Source organism: Neodiprion pinetum, chromosome 3 (genome assembly GCF_021155775.2).
Source record: "Neodiprion pinetum isolate iyNeoPine1 chromosome 3, iyNeoPine1.2, whole genome shotgun sequence".
Classification (NCBI taxonomy): domain Eukaryota; kingdom Metazoa; phylum Arthropoda; class Insecta; order Hymenoptera; family Diprionidae; genus Neodiprion; species Neodiprion pinetum.
This window is the reverse complement of record NC_060234.1, coordinates 26,577,824-26,596,355: the sequence shown is the minus strand read 5'-3', so window position 1 is coordinate 26,596,355 and position 18,532 is coordinate 26,577,824. Positions and strand designations below refer to the sequence as shown.

Sequence of the window (18,532 nt, the reverse complement as noted above, 5' to 3'; positions counted from 1 at the left end):
AACAAGCATTAAATGAAATTAATTTCAAAGAGATTTGAAAATTTTAGAAAAAAAAAATGCTGTTCACAAAAATTCGCTTGGAGTACGATAATTTTTATGATCCAAAGGCCGAGTTCACTGCTCGTCAAAAACGCACGTGCGCTTGCAAATGTGGGTGAGACTTAAAGCACATACGTATGGATTTGCGGAGGTGAGATTGTCTGAGTACTTGCTGACGCTAAAATAAAAAGCTCTAGCTAATTCCGGGATGTAGAGGCAGGTATATTTATAATCACGCCTTTGCTTCATGCTTAATACTCGAGGAAGACGAAGGACCGTCACTTTTGACTGCCCTCCTACATTCATTCCCCTTGCCGATTTTGAGACGTAGCGAAAGCACGCGGCTTAGGAAGTTGCGTAATTGCATGTTCATTCATAAATTAGTCGAAAGTCTTGCTACGCGGTATAAAAAGGAACACGTAGTGCGGGAAATGAGGCTCGTCAACGGGGAACGAAGAAGGCAGGGGAATAAATGCTCATTTTTCAATTTTAGAAACTGTTACGTCGTCGGTTTCTTTAACAGCCTTTCACTTCTTTTTATCATTCTGTACCGCGCTCATGTTCCGACGTCGGTTAAAGCTCCGCGCATTTTACGCCGCGATCATTTCGAGAGCCTTGCATTTTCAATGTCGTCGATCAATCAATGCCGAAATATTACTTCCTATTTTCTGTATTACTGCGACACCTGGCTGATTTATATTGCGAGAAAAAATATATTCAAGACACTCGTTGAGTCTCTGATGAATTATCATCCAGGTGTGACAAGATCGATCGGTAAGATCTTTTAGTTAATCCTCTGAAATCAGCGGAAACTGCACGAGAACTTTCAAGTCTCAATAAATTATTGAAATGGTTAAAATCATTCGAAGTCGTTTGATCGTCTTTCAAATCTAGATAATCTTTTTAAAACCCCGACGACGTTAAAATGATGTTAAGTTCAATCGTTTAGATCACGTTTAGTTTCACGTTGTTTTACGGTGAAATATTCTAAAAATCGTGAATTATTCTAAACTCGAGAACTTTGTGGTAATTTCAACAATCTTATTTCTATTCATTCTCGGGTTTTGAGTCCTTCCTTCGGAACACGAAATTCCCCAGAAACTACGCAAGTCAGACGTAAGCGAGCACGTCGCGAGTCGTAGTTAGTTCCGGCTGAAATCACGGCGTCCGCGTGGATTTGCAAATTAATGAAATAGCCGACGTTTCGCGTGTAAAAATAAATCAGCCGTAATCCTCGAAGATGTCGGAGATTTCGAAGACAATTAGCGAGCTGCAGACGAACAATAATTAACGGAATCCCCGCCCGTCAGATAACGATTCCACCTCTCGTTCTAGGCTGAGCCGCATCTCGACATGGGTGGAATTTGTTATTGGGCAAAGATCGGAGGTCGATTGGGGAAGGTCCGTGTTGGAAATACCTCGGGCCGTGGTGAAAAGGGAAGAGTGACCGAAAACGTGATAAATAGTCCGCTCGCAATGAGACTAAACGAAGGAAAGCGCAACACTACCGCTTTCAAAAATACACGGGAGACGCTTTCCGCCGCGGAAAAGCTTATGTCAGACCCTATTCCAACCATAACTTTACGATTCCGACAGCCGAATATATATATTTATATGTATATACATATATATACATATATATGTGTCTGGAAAGTCAAGTCAGACGCTCCGCCATTCGTTTATCAATGTAACCCCAGGATCGTTGGATGTATTCGAAACGGAATGTGCTTTGTATAGTCTGCAGACTTTGTCTAATTGCTGAAAATGAGTGTTGGCACGATTACTACGGGATTTATGTTCAAAAATCGGCTGCTGGATAAATCGGTAAGGAAAAAGACCGACCGGGAAATTGGAAAACCCGATCGACAATTCAGCATGGTTATTTATTTATTGCGTGTTTTAATTCCCGCGCACGCTTGATGCGAAGAAAGTCCAGGAACTGGATCGTAATTATTACTGTAGAAATATGTAAATGTACGCAACGCATCTGTTGCTCTGTTAATGTTTTCACGATTATGGATGAGTGAAAATAAACTGTTACCCTGTTTCGCGGGTTCAGGTTCGGCTTAGCTCGGCGTGTTTATACGGAGAAACTAATATTGCGTATCAAACTGTTGATCGCGTGTCGTGATAACTGCTGTTTCGATGTTTATGTAAACTCGACCTGCAGCTTGGAAGATTTTCCACATATTTTGCGAATAAATTATCGGCAGTGTAATTCAGATAAGCTATCGCAAGAGTAGAAGAAAACATTGAAACGTTCAATTTATTCGGCCAGAAATACGAATGCTGTAAACAACTTTGATGCGATTACCGATTACAGGACGGACTGTAATTTTGAGGGATGGTTAAAAACTGAAACCGCTTGTTTCCGTCTGTCTGACCGTTACCTTGGCAAAACATCAATTCTGAAAACGCTGTATTTTTTTTTATTACGTTTTTTTGTTTCGGTCTCTTTTCCTTTGTCACTTATATTTAATGACAAAGTGTTATTATCCGGTTTTTCATTGTCCGCAAAAATCCGGCGAGAATCATTTTCCTGTCGCGTAAATCTCTGAGCTTAATTTTACCTATCGGAACAGGTACCGCGGTGTGTTGTTCAAACATCTATAACGATAAGTCACGCAAATCAAGATTGCGTGTTATTTGCTAGGCAAAACACAGTATTGAGCAACGCGAAAAAAAAAAAAACTTGTGAAAATCCTCCTTTATTATTGAAAACTCTCCAACTTTTGCCTTCAGAAGCCGGTCTGCCAGTCTGGTTAGATTTTAGAATAAAAAATTTGGCGAACTTCTTATCGGTAATCTTACCTTCTTCCATAGAATGATATAGTATTCATGCTTTTAATTGACGTTTCTGTAAAAAGCTTGACAGTTTTCATGACAAAATTTTGTGTCACGTATATATCCGTAACAAACAAAAATCTCAAAAATCAAATGACGTACGTAAAATGTAATGCTGAAAGGCCCCTATCATTATTTCTTCAAACTTATTCGAGTGGAACTATTTTCGATGATATATTGTTTTCTGTAATGTTTCGAGTCGAATGTATTCTTGGAACTACGAAGCAAACAAACTGACGTGAAAATTTCCTTCCTTGTGAATTAAATCAACGATCAAAGCGTTGAACCGTCGGGAAATTTTAACGTGACTGGATGTTTGCGCGATAGGTAATATTTTGGCAAATACTTGTTCAAATTTGATTATGACGAGAGAATTATAGAAATCAATTACGAGTCAGATATTGCTAGAAAATGCCCTTGAGTCGAGTGCGCTGCGCGGCATGTAACGTGACGGCTTGTTACAATTTATTATATCAAACATTCGCTTGGCTACCGCGCTGCAATTGGCATGGTGCGTTAACGGTGGTAGTTGGCGCGAAGCTTGGCCGACCCAATTCCCACATATAACGCGAATTTTAATATTTCGTCAAGCAAACGAAGATTAACGGAAGAACGGTAAAGTTTTCATCGGCGCTTCACGGCTTCACCTTCGCCTATCGGCATTAAATTCATTCAATTTTCACGTGCTAAAAGCCGAATATATATGTAGCAGAACATTCCGAGTCTCGTCGTAATAAAATTGATTTCCCCAGCGTGGGACCGAAATTAGCACGCGTTCAAGGTTTCCTCTCGGATTTGTTTTCCGCTGTCAAGCTTAATATCGTCGCGAAATTCCTATTTTTCCTCAGATTTGTTTTTTCATTTCTTTTTTTTCTTCTCTCCCAAATTTCGCGCCAATCAAACGCGTCGTTCGTTACGTAAAGTGCGGGTACTTGAACCAATTCTCAAGGACTCGAAACCTCGCAATACGTACGAGGCGAGCTGGTGGTTTCACCGTGACGCAATGCTTAAACAAAGTCGAGCTTGCAAGCGCTGTGACTAGTTCGAAAAGACAGCGGCCCATCTCTCGCTTTTTCAACCTGAGCTTTATACCTACATGCGACGGAAAATAACGTGTAGGAATTTTCTTATTCCCCGCTTTTTTTTTTTTTATTATGAAACCCGAGTTAATTTTATCTCGGCAAAGGTCAAAACGTTGCGATTGTCCGCCTGGCCAATACTGCAAATAGAACATGATAGTCGTTTCAAAGACAACGACATTGCCGCAGGAATCACTGCGGGACAATGAAATTCGCATTTTACTGCAAGTGCGGCAGATGTTTTTGGCGCAATTCGAAAACTTACGTTTCTCAAGCCCACATAAAAGCTCTCAGCGATAAAGAGTCGTCGATTGACGGGATATTTCTTGCCAAAACAATCCGACTTTCTAACTAAAAGCTCCCACTGCAGCACACGGCTCCATCTTTCGCGCTTTATCGGAAACTTGTGAACGAAACACTTCCTGCAAGCTCGCACTCTATTTTAGACGAGCTTTTGCGGCATGCTGCCACCTATCGACTACCGGGAAAACTAATTCCCGTATATAAAATAATCCGCGATGATATGGGTGTTCGTCTTTTATCCCAGAGACTCGTAGCTTGTATTCCGCATCTTGTCAGTAGCCTCCGTTTTTTCATTTTCACCGAGGTTTTCACGTATTTCATTAATTTTAAGTTCTCAATTTATAGATTTCACGCTACGGGGATTTTGACTATCGTCATTTCCTTGAATAGAGTGAAATTGAAAAAGGACAAGGAATAAATTCACGAATTGGGTTCTCGGATAGACGGAAAATTCTTGACAACGGACTTCCACCACTCGCTAAATCAAATAAATTCTACAGGATGAATCGTAGATCAATGTTCGTTTGAATTGATCAATGCTCGTTAATTGTATAAACTTTTTGATGACTCAATTTAGAAATGATGTCGAAAAAAAATATTAAATTATTACAAACATGAAACTAATTTCATCTTGACCTAATGCTTACTTCATTTGTAGTAATATTAATGAGTAGAAGAGAGGCTCGTAAATTAGTTTATGATCTACATTCTGAATTTTCAATTTCTTCAGAATAATACCTCTGATATACTTATTATCATGATACTGCTGTGAAAATAAACGTACTATTTGCAAGAAAATCGTGTGTTTAATGATTTGCAATGAAGCTTGCAGGCAATACTGTTCAGTGAAAAACAAATTCGGCGTAAAAAGCAGGCGTAAACACAGGGGTGCAATAGCAGAGCTTGTAGATCTTTTGGCTTCTGCAGAGGAATAATAGCACAGCTTTTACACAGATGTGCAATAACTTATACGTCCGTATAAAGATCCTAGGTAATTCGTAACTATCGTGGATAAAAAATGAAGCATTATTATACGGTCACTGACTTCGGGATGGGAAGCAGGGCTTCGAACAATCCCTGTTAAATCCTGATGGATTGAAATGCGACAAAACCTGCAGCTGGCAGCCGGTGGACCAACACCGGCCAAAATCGGGCAATTCTGTCATCGTTGTCAAATTTTCGAGCAGATTAATTCAATCGGAGCCAGAGACAAAGTGGAACCTGTACATGGTCCCAAGTATATATTTTCCTGCAAACAAAGAAGACTGATGTCTCGGATTTGCGCATCTGCGATATTCTTCACCGCGTACTCTCATTGGCGCTATTTCATGCCCCGAAATGCCGTCGCAGACTTATATTATACCCATGCGGTCTATTTCTCACTAGTAAATCTTTTCTTGGAAGATGAGAGTTGAACGATCGTTGCAGTTCGTCGCTTAACCGTTCCACCGCAGCTGTCTTTTCCCATCTTTCGCTAATCCTCGCGATGCTGCGGACTTTGAGCTTTCCCGCATTAAGCACTCGTGGCACGTCCGATCATTTTCCAAACTCGTCACACGAGACGACGAGATTGCAGATTTTCCGCCACGATAAATCGCATCGCAGATTTCCTTCCAATCAGTTTTCCTGTCCGATTCATTGGACCGATTTCATGCACTCGAGGTTATTTCCTATTTATCGTTAGAATATAGGTATACTTATAGTCCGTTATGATCTGGACTAACTTTGCAGGCAATGAAATACGCAGTGAACAGCAATCATTTGAAAATTTGTCGAAGTTACGCTCTAGGTACAAAGCGTGACAAAAGTTAACTCCGAAAACGGGATGTGCTTGCACGGTTGCAAATTATAGCGTTGCAATTGGGTTAGTTGAGAAAGCGTGCGATAATGCATCCAGTGTGATTCTTACTCTAGTTAATATTACAGATCACAGTCGCTCAAGGTGTATGAACTCCTTAATAGTCTACCGAGTCTTGCACTGCTGAAATGCAAAAAATTAAATTGCAACTCTCGCGAAGTTGCCGTTCAGTTCAAGCCTCAAAGAGTTTTACGGTCACTCTTGAATCTTTCCGATTCTCGTCTTGGAAATATTTCCACCGTTGCCGAAAACGAGTGTATTATCTAATTAAATTTAAGTTGACTTTCACTTCAGACTATTGAAGTTAAATGTGCCTACTCTCGCTCCTTTCACTCTTTCGCTCATGATTTTATTCTCACAACGTAGGTATTCGTGTAAATGTAAATTTACCTAGGTGGGAATTTTATACGGATATTGTGCGAGTTCTCGCTTTCCATCTTTTCCATTCTATTTTTTTTTCTTTTGTTTTTTTTTATAAACAACCTTACAGAGTATTTTCCAACAAATTTACTCAGGTACATTGGAAATATATTTTTGTACAGCTGAGATACAAGAAATCATTTGCTGTACAGTTGCAGGCATGAGAATATTACGCGTAGATTTGATTGAACTGCTCGGCTTCGTCCAAAAATAAATTCGAGTGCACCAAAACCCAAACAATAATAACTGAGTTCGAAGTACTAACTCGATATCTGATTTATCACCGAGGCGAGGCTCTAATCTCGAAATAGCGCGGTTCTCCAGCTGCACGTATGTACGTACATACGTTGTCCTAAATCGTCTATAGTTTTGCTCGAACTCGTTTCGTCGTGCAATCCGCCTTTTCGATTTCGCTTTACGGGTCTTGCACTTCGTGTTTTGTTGCCCGAAGTTTCAGACGGTGGTCACTTAAGCACGGCTGTTTATCTTCGTAAAGAGCCAGTCGTAAATTCACGTTCCGCAAATCCGTTCCGCTGGTGGGTGGAAAGCCTTGCCTATTCCTCGCGCGGGGCGAATTATATTTAGTGAGGAGACGAAACAAACCCACCGGCAGTCCCGATCAGTGATAGGCAAAATTGTAATTATTCAATTAAATCACAAGTTACATTTATATTTTGTTATCGGAGAAGCATAAAATATGAATTACCAAAATTAAAATAAATTACCAATTAGAAATGGTATTCGCGAATAATTATTCACGGAATACAATGTACAAATGTAATTTGTATTTGATTTTTTTTTTACAATCACAAAAGGTAAACGTAAATTATCTTAATTGCAAAATACAACGTAATTCGCATCACAGTTTCTTTCTGATCGCAATAAGCGAATGCAATTTGGATTTTATGTACAAGGTACTTTAAATTAAAAATTTACCCAATTGGTATTATGATTTTATTTTCGTTCTTACGACAAAATACAAAGCAATTGATCTGTCTGTTTATAAATTACATTGAAAACGTCTAAAACTCTCCACTTCCTTCCGACATAACTGCAGCCCTCTTCCGTCTTTCGCTCTGCTTCGAGCGAATAGTTTTCTTACAAAATTGCCTCGTATCTTCATTAATTTATAGAAAAGTTTTCGCCAGCAGGTGCCAAAGTATAATTTCTTTCTCTGTCCGATGTTTCCCCGAAATACGAGCATCGCAGCCGGTGCAGCAGTCGCCGTTAGAGTCACTCCGTGGGGACTTTATGCTTATTCCGTAACCGTGAGACACACGTGACTGATGCAAACGTTCTCCTCGGAGTTTATCTTACTGCAGAATGTCAATTTCCTTCCAGACCAACCGGCCGTTAACAATGCCGAAGCGAAAGCTCCTGATCTTTCTTTATCGCTGTTTTCATCCTATGAAACAGGAATGACGCAGGAATTATCACACCGCCAATTGCCAGGCACACTCTGCGTTCACAAAACTGACGAGCGTCATAATTATAACTGTAGAAGAGCGTGTAATGGCGTCGATTAGTTGTGCGATAAATTCCTCCTGCTTATAACGCTTATACACATATATTATACATATATATATATATGTATACACCTTGTCGAAAAATAATGGCACCGAGATGATGTTTATACATCCTGCGGCTTGCGGAGTCTCTGATGCGTGTACGTGTAGAGGTATTCACCCAACTCTAGTCCCACAGACTAGACGGACGGTTTGTTTCGTAAGTAGAGAGTGAAAATTGGACGTTTCATTTCCCTGATGCTGATGGAGGATTACAGACATTCATTTCTTACCATTTATACTATCGTTTGAAATCTCCCGACGCTGCATTCGTATCTTATATGTGTATAAAATTCACAACCTTGTATTCGAATTTTGTAGTTTATCAGATCATTCTATAATAATTACTATAATGAATAATCTACATTTTTAAGGAGTGCGTGAATTTCTTATACACATCAGCTAAACTACGCATGTATCACACAGGACAGTAGCTACGTACTTCGTTTCAAATTACAATGAGGGAGATGTTATACCTCGATGTATTAAATCTCTCCAATCAAATTCAATGGGTTCATAAAAATATTCATATCAGTTTCGTAATATATATATATATCAAAATTCAACCATGGCGTATTTTTCTATCAAATTTGTAAATAAAAGACACAGTCTGAAGAATCTTGTGCCTTTTGAAACTTCGTAAATCTTGGTGAAAAACATTCGAATTGTGATCGACGAGAGGAAACGATGAAAAATAAAACTCTTTAATCATTCGAGTTGTTTGGAGCCGTGATCGCAGTCTTTGTTGATCCTGCGGTAAGTGATTGGACACAAACCTCTTCGCTGCGATTCATCGAGGGTCCAAATATATATTTCGAGTGTGCGAATTTATAGGCATTAACACGTCTCGTTTGTACGTATTTTTAATTCCCGTAGTTGTATTAACCTTCGTAGAAGCGGAAAAATAGTAACAAACAGCTATGCTCGTGCGATATTTTCTTGAATTTTTTATTCGCAGCGATAACGTCACTCTCGCGCATGTAAATTCAATCGCTGATTCGAATATGTAAAATAATCCGAATCTGATGTTGAGACTAAGATTTCAAAATTCTCGGACTAATTACCTGCTACAAGAACTGTTTTTTTTTCTCACAAGTGATTCCGCTGATAAAACAGTAAACACTTACACCATGTCAAAAAAATTATTAGATAAGCCAACTCACGGTCATCGTATCTTATCAGTGTATGAACCTTGCAACAATTGAGTAATAAAACGGTTGATCGATAAGCGCGTATAATCTTGTTCAATCTAGCTGCACCTCGTTCAGCCGAGACGAGCGAATACAGCGTTGGATAATTATCGATTAAACACCTGTAAAGGTTAATTTTCAAGTGAATTAGAAAAGGGACGCATAATCCAAACACTGCCGAGTGATTTTCTATAATTCGTTAGTGCGGCTAAGCATTCATTTATTTGTTGTACTCGCGACGACGTGGACACATCACATGTTGTGATTACGTCGTCCAAGTCGCCAATGGACAAAAGCCAGCTTTCGCCCTATACCGATTTTAGAGCAAAACAGTCAACGCAGCGAAACTACACTGCGTTCATGGGAAAAACGAACAGGCGCTTGACTAAATTTCGTCCAGTTTGGTCAGATCCCACTTAACGGGCCGCCCTTTTACCCTCTCTTCATCCAGCTGGCCAGGCCCGGCTGTAGGAGGGCAGGGACCCAGCTTGCATAAACTTTGCACCGAGTCTTTGAGCAGAAACTAAACCTAAACTTTGAGCAGAGACGATGCTGTCGATATGAAAATATTGAAGCGTTAGCTCCTAAAAATGGCTGATCCTTTGGATGATAACTTCAATAAGGACGTAATCGGTGAGGAAGCAAATCAACGTAACAAAATTGTACTCAGACTGCCTCCTTATCATTGCGAACTTGATCCCGTTGAAAAGTCATAGCCGTTGATGAAAGCGTATGTAGAATAACTTAGAAATCAACATTACTCGAAGAAGTTAATGAGATAGTAACAGTCGAGCATTGAGGTAATTCTGTAAGGCGCGTTACACAAGAGAAAGGAGGAAGATCGTGGAAAGTTGATGAAACAGCAGATAGAACGATTGACGAGATGCGACCATCCATAATTAACGTTGACGAAAATCATCAAATTATTTTTGAATTTATTGAACAAATTTTATCAGTGTACAATATAATAAAGGACAAGCATTTAGAGAACGAGTAGTGTTTCATATTAAACTGCTGTTCAATTGAGTATAACTTTATTGAAAACACTTAAAGAAGGGTGAAAATATTAAATACCGATGAATAAGCAAATTATTTTCGTTTTTATTTGTATAAAATGTATAAATACGTGAAAAAATCATATAGGTCTGTGTTAGACGATTTACAGAAGTGAAAACATGCGAGTGCGATTTATAAATTATTCTATCGATTCCAGTCACAGAGTGTGGACTTTACACCAGGACGTACAATAACGAAGCATACGATACTGATTAGCGCGCCTCATTAATTCCACTTCAACCCCACTCCGTCCGAACTTGCGCGAGGGCTGGTCGTTTTATCCGTGAACGCGGTATAGGATCACAAAATACGAGTTACAAACTTCGGACGCGGTCTTTAAGTGCTCACAGCAAGTTAGAATCTATTTTCACGGTGCGGTGTAACTCGTAATATCATAGCTGAAATAGCCCAACTCTTCCCTGTGGCATCAGGGTTCGGCTTGTAAGAACTTTGAGGTATCGAGTACATACCCGCATCCACTTGCCGGCATTTATGTCGACTTCAAAAGCGTTCAACTAGTACTTGATTGGAAAGCGCATGTAAAAAGGATTGGCTTGGCCACAAATGTGTTGGACAATATTATAATTCAACATTCATCGTTGCAGCCTTTGACCATTTAAAAAAAAATCGGAATCTAAAATTATTGTAGTTTCAGGAGTACCGGTTTGTTTTCCAATATCAACTTTTAGTAGCCAGATGATTCAAAAGTCGTTTCACCCCATTATATGATGACGAATAGCAGTCCTCCACCGAAGCCTTTCACTCGGCTGACGAATTGAAAGCAAAATTGATTTCTGTGTCTACAATAACTCGCGCTTCTTTATCTTGATATTCTAAATATACACTGAAGAAAAACTGAAGTCACTTAGTAGACAGTTTTCTGTAAGGATCCTAATGACACTTGGATAAAAGCGCATAACGCGACAATTTTTTGCGCTCGTTTAATCCATTGAACCTGTTGCTCAAAATAATTCAACTTATGAAAAAAAAAAAATTATTGTCCAAGTTTTGAAGCAACACCGTGTTATGATTACTCGATACTTTTCTTCTCCAAGTAACCTAAAATCAAAAGTCGGTTATTCAACTACGCAACGGATGAAATGTCGCTAGCGTTATGTAAACCAGTAAATACGGTTACGCGTCGAGTATTATAACATTTTTGAATAGTAGAAAGAGACATTAATACCGAGAGACCCGAGGGCGTTCGTTTACTAGAGATAATTTGTTAGCGGACCGAAGCTGTGCCATCTGTTGTTAATTTGTCTTGAAAGTTTGAAAATTCCACCCAGCTGACTATACGTTAGACTCAATCGGGGCAATTTTTTCCTCTTTCAATATTTCTCCCGTCCAGTTGGTGCGCCGTCTGTAAATTAATCAGATACAAGGAAGGGACATTTGTGCAACCGAATACCCATCGCGAGCAGAGTTGATATATTATATGCGTGTGACACCGATCGGCCGAAGCGACGAGGATGTGTAAGTACCTAGTAAAGTGAACTCGGGCGCATTTAGGCATCTATACCAGTGTGCAAAGTGTTGTTGGTCGCACTACGTGCTGACAGCAGCGACGAATGATGTATTTATCTCTGTCCAGTCATTAGCAACCATGAGATCCGGGGCTCAAGAAGCTCGCCAACTTCAAAGACGTCCCCCTATTTTTATCCACCATTTTACCGAAGAGATCGTCACACATACACTAGAAAATGGGCGAATTTACGCGGTTGCGATAATTTATCGAAAGGTTTGACACGCGCTCCAGAGGGAAAAGGTTCGCCCGTTCACAGCTGTGGTTCTCATTCACACCTCATTGTCCGGAGACGAGACTCAATCAAGCATTTCCCCGCAGTTCGTTTCCCCGCTTGTAAAACACGCCGTGCTTAGATAGAAGCCCTCCGGACTTTTGGCCAGCTATTCTTTGATCCGCGTGCAAAAGAGACACGACTGCAGCCGCGGGGAGGAGACTCTACGAGCGCATGAACATTAGTGAACGTCCCGACGATTTTTGAGCGAGCTTTGCGGTGTAGCGACGGATTCATCGTTATAATTAACCCCGAATGTGCTTTCTTACATATATGTCCAGTGAGTGTAGCCACTTCTTGTCGTGGATCAGCTTCGTTCCGCGGGCGTATCTGTTTGATGACATTAGTCATTCACTGCCGCTGTCAGAGGTTGGAGAGTCTTCGTTTATCTCGGAATCTTGGATGGATCGGCGAAATAATGTGGAACGGTGTGAAATCAGGTGGTAGGTTGCGAGGCGTGGGTGACGGGCGCCGGGCTTCGAGAGAGGGCTGCTCATTTCCTGGTCCAAACCGATTCCAACGTCGTTCGACCGAATAGTTTGGCGAACCTGGACGCGGCTAGGCACTATAAACGAATACACCGGCGTTAATTGGTGTTCAACTTGCAGGCACTACGCGATCATTGCTGAACGCGAGTAGATGCGGAAGGGATGCGAATGAACTCATGGGCGAATAGATATTTCCTTGACTTCAAGACGAGGGATATTAGAGTAATGGTCCGAGGCTAATTGTCATATCTTGATGAATAACGTTGGCCGAACCTGCTAAGTTTTATCAGGTAGCGGTTTCGTCAATGCTCCAGTTATTCCTCACACTTCTCGGATATTGCCAAGAGTGAAACAGCGAGTAAGAAAACTGTTTACTCGTTGCAGTTTCCGAGGCGAACGACCAGATAATTCCGGCAGGTAAATACTTGACGAATTACACGTGTTCGGGGCAGTACGATTGAATGGTCTGTGTGTAATCGTATCGATAATCCAGATAGTCTAATATTTCTAAAGTACGCGATCCATTTTCTGCTCCGATATAACCGATATTCACAGTCCAGCTGTCAACGGGCTACAAATATCGCGTCGGTCCATAAATCAGAGTAAAAATTTTCTGAATCAATTCTGGTGGGCGTCGACTGACCGTCCCATGAATCAGCCGCGTTCCGGCGTCTTCTTCGTCGGCCCGAGGCAGGCACGGGAAAATGGAATGCGTGCATCTGATGTACGTTGTGCAGAATGCGAGTGTTACATGTCAAGGCGTTCCGTAGATGCTCGGCCAAGTCTTAGACGACGTCGGCCTGACGTCGCGGAGCAGCGACTAGCGACTAGCGACTAGCGACTAGCTTTCCATCGCTATCCTAATTATATTTATTTCCCCGTATTTCTGGAATTGGAAGCGAGGCCCGCAGCTCTGCTGATCCGCTTGGAGAGCGCCGCCCTCAGTCGCGCGTGGTCCTCCTCGGCTTGCGCATAACTTCCACGTTCTTGCATCCGGCCGTTTCTCCCCGCGTTTTCCACCTTCCACCACTTTTCAATCCCGACAGCTTCACCGTTTTCCAGGATTCTTCCACCGGGTCTCGAGTTAGTCAGTGAGCTTGTGCCGCGGCTTGACTTTCCACGGCGATGTTACCGCTGACCTTTGACCAATCGAGTATTTCTGCCTCCGTGTTCCATGGCGTCTTCACTTTTCTGAAACACTTTCTCTGCGGTTGTCAGATGACCGTTTGACACCAAGAAAGAAAAGAAATTCACGGTCGTATACCGGGCTGGTTGAGGAGATTGTAGATTGCTGCTAAGCCTCAAGAAGACTTCTGCAAATATCGTTCGAGAGCTGCGTAGTGACCGTTAAACCTGTAACAACTTGTCGACATTTGTTACGGTGGTAAAAAGTCCACAGTGAAAAAGCGCACAGTGTGGTTAAAAGTTGGTTCGTTCAAAGGCTCGGCTGTTCTCGTACATTTCAAAGTGTGACTCGTTGTTGTAGTGATACGAAAGGAATAGGGAAAATCGTTCAAACCATCACTGTCGCAATCATGGCCACCACCGAAGTCTTCCAAGACTGGGACTCGCCGCACGAAAATTTATCGAGCAAAACAACGCGAATGAGCACCACGAGAACGACGACGAAAACAACGACGAGAAGAGAGGTGAGCTTGATGCAACAACATTCGCGTTGCCAAACAGAGTATCGAGTGAAGTAACGAGTGCTGGGCCAACAAATTATGTTATTGTTTCGGAACTTGCGTCACGGAAAGACGTCATCCTTGTAATTTTTGGTCTGGAAATTCTTCTAAATTCAAACTTCTCGGCTTGACTTGACCAGTTTTAGACGTTGTTAAGCTTACTCCTGATCCATTTCATGTTTGCCACAAGCGGAAGCGAATGTTGGAATATGAAATTGTTGTTTGGCCTTTCGTTACGAAGCAGAACCAGGCAGCTTGAAGCGATTCCAAACAAACTCGCCCCTGCGTTAAGTGCTATAATCAATGCGTCAGGAAAGCTCCAGCTGGTTTAGCACAAGTTTAAGTACAGCTTTAATATTCCAGAATCATTCGGATTCGCGGCTTGACTTTGTATTACTCAAAAATCCGATTACAGTGCGACGTTGTTGCTTGTTAAGTTTTTCGAAACATCATCCACACTCCCTAACTGGCAAAGATTCGGCGCATAAAACATGGGCCAACATCGACACTGTAATATGATCTAGTGCCGTTCTCGACGAGTAAAAGTCTTATTCGTTTGGTAGAAAAAGGCACTGAGCTTAGTTGACAATTTCCCAAAAATATCCCTTCGATACTTACAGGCCTAGTCCAGGTAACAATTCGGGGATTTTTTGTTTTTCTAAACGTCATGCAGACATGCGGTCGTGACCAGACACGTGGGTGTTGTAAACTAGGTCAGGTCAGGTTAGTTTAATAAGGTAATGTCAGGCGGTACGATTTTTCCGGTAAATAGAAGCTAAAAGCTGAGACATTGCCATTGGCAAACGTGCTGCCACACGGGGCAAGTGGATTTTCATCGTGCAGAACGGATACAACAAAGAATTCTACCAACCAGATTCTAAAATAATATGTTGATTCACACGTCTTCGCGGCAGCTATGCCGCGTCTGGTGGCCTCTAAGCCTCTCCCTGGCTGCTGTGTATTTCCACAGATATGATTCCACATCTTTTCTCGTCGTTGATCTTTGGCACGTGCAGGATGAGCTCGTTGCTGATACCACATTCGATAAAATTTGTCCCGATCACTCAATCTATAAGATTAACCATATCTTAAAATACCGAAGAATTTTTCAGCTTGCTAACTTGTAACAATTGTTCTTAATTTTTATGTTTCAGGTACGTATTGACAACAATCCTGCTACTATCGTCTACGAATGTGAGTTTCTCACGTCCAACTCTTCATTTTTCATTCGTCGAATCGTGCGCGATTTTTTGGATCGCCGAAGGTGCGTCGACAGCTTTATTATTGAATTTTGACAGCCGCGCTCAGCGCGTTTTACATTTTATTTGATATCTCTGAAATTTCGAGCGCAGTAAAAATCAAAAACATTCTGGTTTCTTCTCATTAGTTGGTATTCAGGCATCGCGGGGATAGGGATTTCAACATTGCACGATGTAAAAATGTTATTCTCGCAGGAAAAACGGTTTATTTATGTTCCCAGAAGATTTCACTTTGCAGAATACGCAAATTCACGTCTGGCTTACACGTTTCGCAAGTCTACATCGATGATCCCCTTGATACATCTTGCCGTCTAATCTTTGGTCCCAACTACAATTTTGCTAAACACGTATAAAAGGCATGAAACGAGGAATAAAATCGAAACGACGGAAATATAAACCCGCGAGTCAGTATCCACTTTTCCGCGCCATTAAACGGCTGCCTCGCATCGAAAATTGTTTCGATACCTATACGACGGCATTGAGCTCCCACGATCGCGTCAAATTCACATCTTGAAACGTTCGTCGTACGTTTACCCTGGCAGATGTTGGTGATTTTATATTGCTAAAATCATACACAGCTATAATCTTGCACAGCCGTGTTCGAGATGACGAGTCGTACCTACACCGAGCACTCGATTTTTCATGCAATATTCACCCGATGCGCCTATAACCATCCCCATGACAGTCCCGCCTATAATCGGCACGCCGGTTTATTTTCAGAATCCAAGGAGCTTTCATACGCAAACGTCCTTTGGCTTCGCGATATTTTAATACCCACTACGTATACGCGATACTAAGCAAGCCGTATGATGACGAACCTTGTCATCGTTGTTAAATAAATACAGAAGAGACGGGATGTACCAGGACGGAATTCGTCCATTAGCTTTTCGTATCAAACAGCGTTACACTTCTGTCGCATCAAAAACGTGTACTTGTCGCACGTGATATTTTGTCGTGGAAATATTCAATCAATCGAGCATATATTATTTTAATGTAACGAACGATCGTGTTTCTTACGTTCTAAAATCGAAGAACAAGAATTCGTAGGCTTTCCGTTGTATACGTGAAAAAAGTCTTGGCGCGGGGACGAAATGATCTGTTAAACTCGATTTGGTTTATAATCTATTCCTTATTTTCATCATCTGCGTTGAAAAATATTCTCCACGCTTATTTACTCCGGTATTTTTTCGACGTGACTGATAACTTGGCTGGTCACACATATGATTTGACCCTCGTCTCATTACACTTGCACGCGTTTGTCTCAGCGATGATTTCCTCTATTCCTCCCAATCACCTACCTAACCAAATCGCAGATTATTTCTGCGAGCCGAAAACAGAGATTGTTATTTAAAATCACGAGCGCCGACTGCACGACTGCATTAAACGCTTGCATAGCTACGCGGGTTCCGATCGTTCAGCTGTCATCGAGTCCTTTCGGGAACCGCATACCTGCGAGATTTCCATTATGAGATATCGGCTATGAATAGCTTGCATAAAGCAGTCGTGAGAATGCGCACCTCGCCGACGATTCGCTAGGACGGTTGCCAGGCCCATCTTTCCGCAAGGTCGGCTATACCTACCGACCATGCCCAAGCCTCGCGATAAATAGAGATTCAAATCGTAAATGCACGCCGTCGTCGGTGCAGCAAGTGTCAAGCTCACCGGGAAACGCGGCCATGGGTGATCGTTTTTTGGTGGTGCTTAAAATTAGTTTCCCAATCCTATATATTCCAGCACCACAGAGCGAATATCGTCAAACTGCAGCATCGGTTAAACTGCCTGTAGAGAATCGAAGGCTTACTTACCTTTTTTTTTTTGTTATCGAATCAAAGAGAGATCGGTATTAGATTCGAAGAACAGCGATCGCTCAGTCTTAACGAGATCGAAAGACACTTGGATTGAGAAAATTTGTAATCCCGGCAACAACCCTGCGAGCGTAATCAAATCGAATCAAAAGTCAGGCTGAACCTTTGCATCAAAGCGTTGAGGTATACTTTTTTTATACACCAACTCATTCGAAAGCACAAAGCTCACAATCAGCGATTTAATTCTCGTTGAGAGAATCATAATAATAATAGTTTGAGAATTTTCGAGAACGATTTTATGCTCGTCGCTGCACTGACGAATGTGAATCGTTATGAATTATGGCGACCCTCCAGCGTTTCGTTTTCGCGACAGGCGTCGCAATGCTCAATTAATTACAGTGTTTCTGCCGCGGTTAATATTTCTCTCTTTGATATTCAGCATAGCGCGCAGTGAAAATGGCTTACAGTGTACACCAGGCAATCCTGCGTCACACGGAAACTAATCGAATCAGCCACTTATATTAGTGGGATCTGAGATAATGCAGCTGCTTTGAATGAATGAAATCTTGCAAATCGTAACAACGATTTACACCGCAATGACACGGTTCACTCATTGCTCAATAAACAATGCGTGTTACCTAAGATTTGTAACATGTTGTAAAGTGTGCATATGACCTCAATTTTCGCTTATTTGCGATTTTTCAGGTTCTCAGGATTTTGGCAATTCATGTTATTACATTTAACATTACTCAATTAAAATTACAACTCTCCTGATGATGAGCTGTCTTAGCCGAAAGTCAGTCGGCGACAAGAAACTAGAAAATCCGATTTTCGAAAGTATTTTTATTGCAAGAAAAATACGGTTTTAAAGAGTCATTTTCAGTAAAACTAATTTTCGAATTAAATTCGTAGAATTAGGTACATTTGCAGTGAAATTTTGATCATGTTTGCTAACGGTAGAAATGCAAGAAACGCGATTTTTATGCGAAGAGAATATCGTGTGCCGAAATCGCAATTTCAACTGCCAGAAAAAGTTGCTATCATTTTAGAAATTCTTGATGTTGCGAAGTAACGCTTTGAGTGAACATTTATTTTTGGAGCAGAAATTATCTGCTTTACTGTGTGCTTGCAGTATTCAACTG

General features: G+C 41.3%; 1 protein-coding gene across 7 annotated transcripts in view; it reads left to right on the top strand.

Annotated features, from left to right (window-relative positions):
- tmod (tropomodulin) overlaps positions 1-18,532 on the top strand; it is a 73,881-nt gene that overhangs the window by 13,611 nt on the left and 41,738 nt on the right. The window contains exon 1 of one of the 7 annotated variants that reach the window (XM_046618102.2): positions 13,589-14,290. The exons of the other annotated variants lie outside the window; for them this stretch is intronic. Within the exon in view, the coding sequence (XP_046474058.2) occupies positions 14,177-14,290 (114 nt within the window). The 5' untranslated portion in view covers positions 13,589-14,176. Of the gene's footprint in view, positions 1-13,588; positions 14,291-18,532 lie in introns of those variants that run through there. 7 annotated transcript variants of the gene reach the window in all.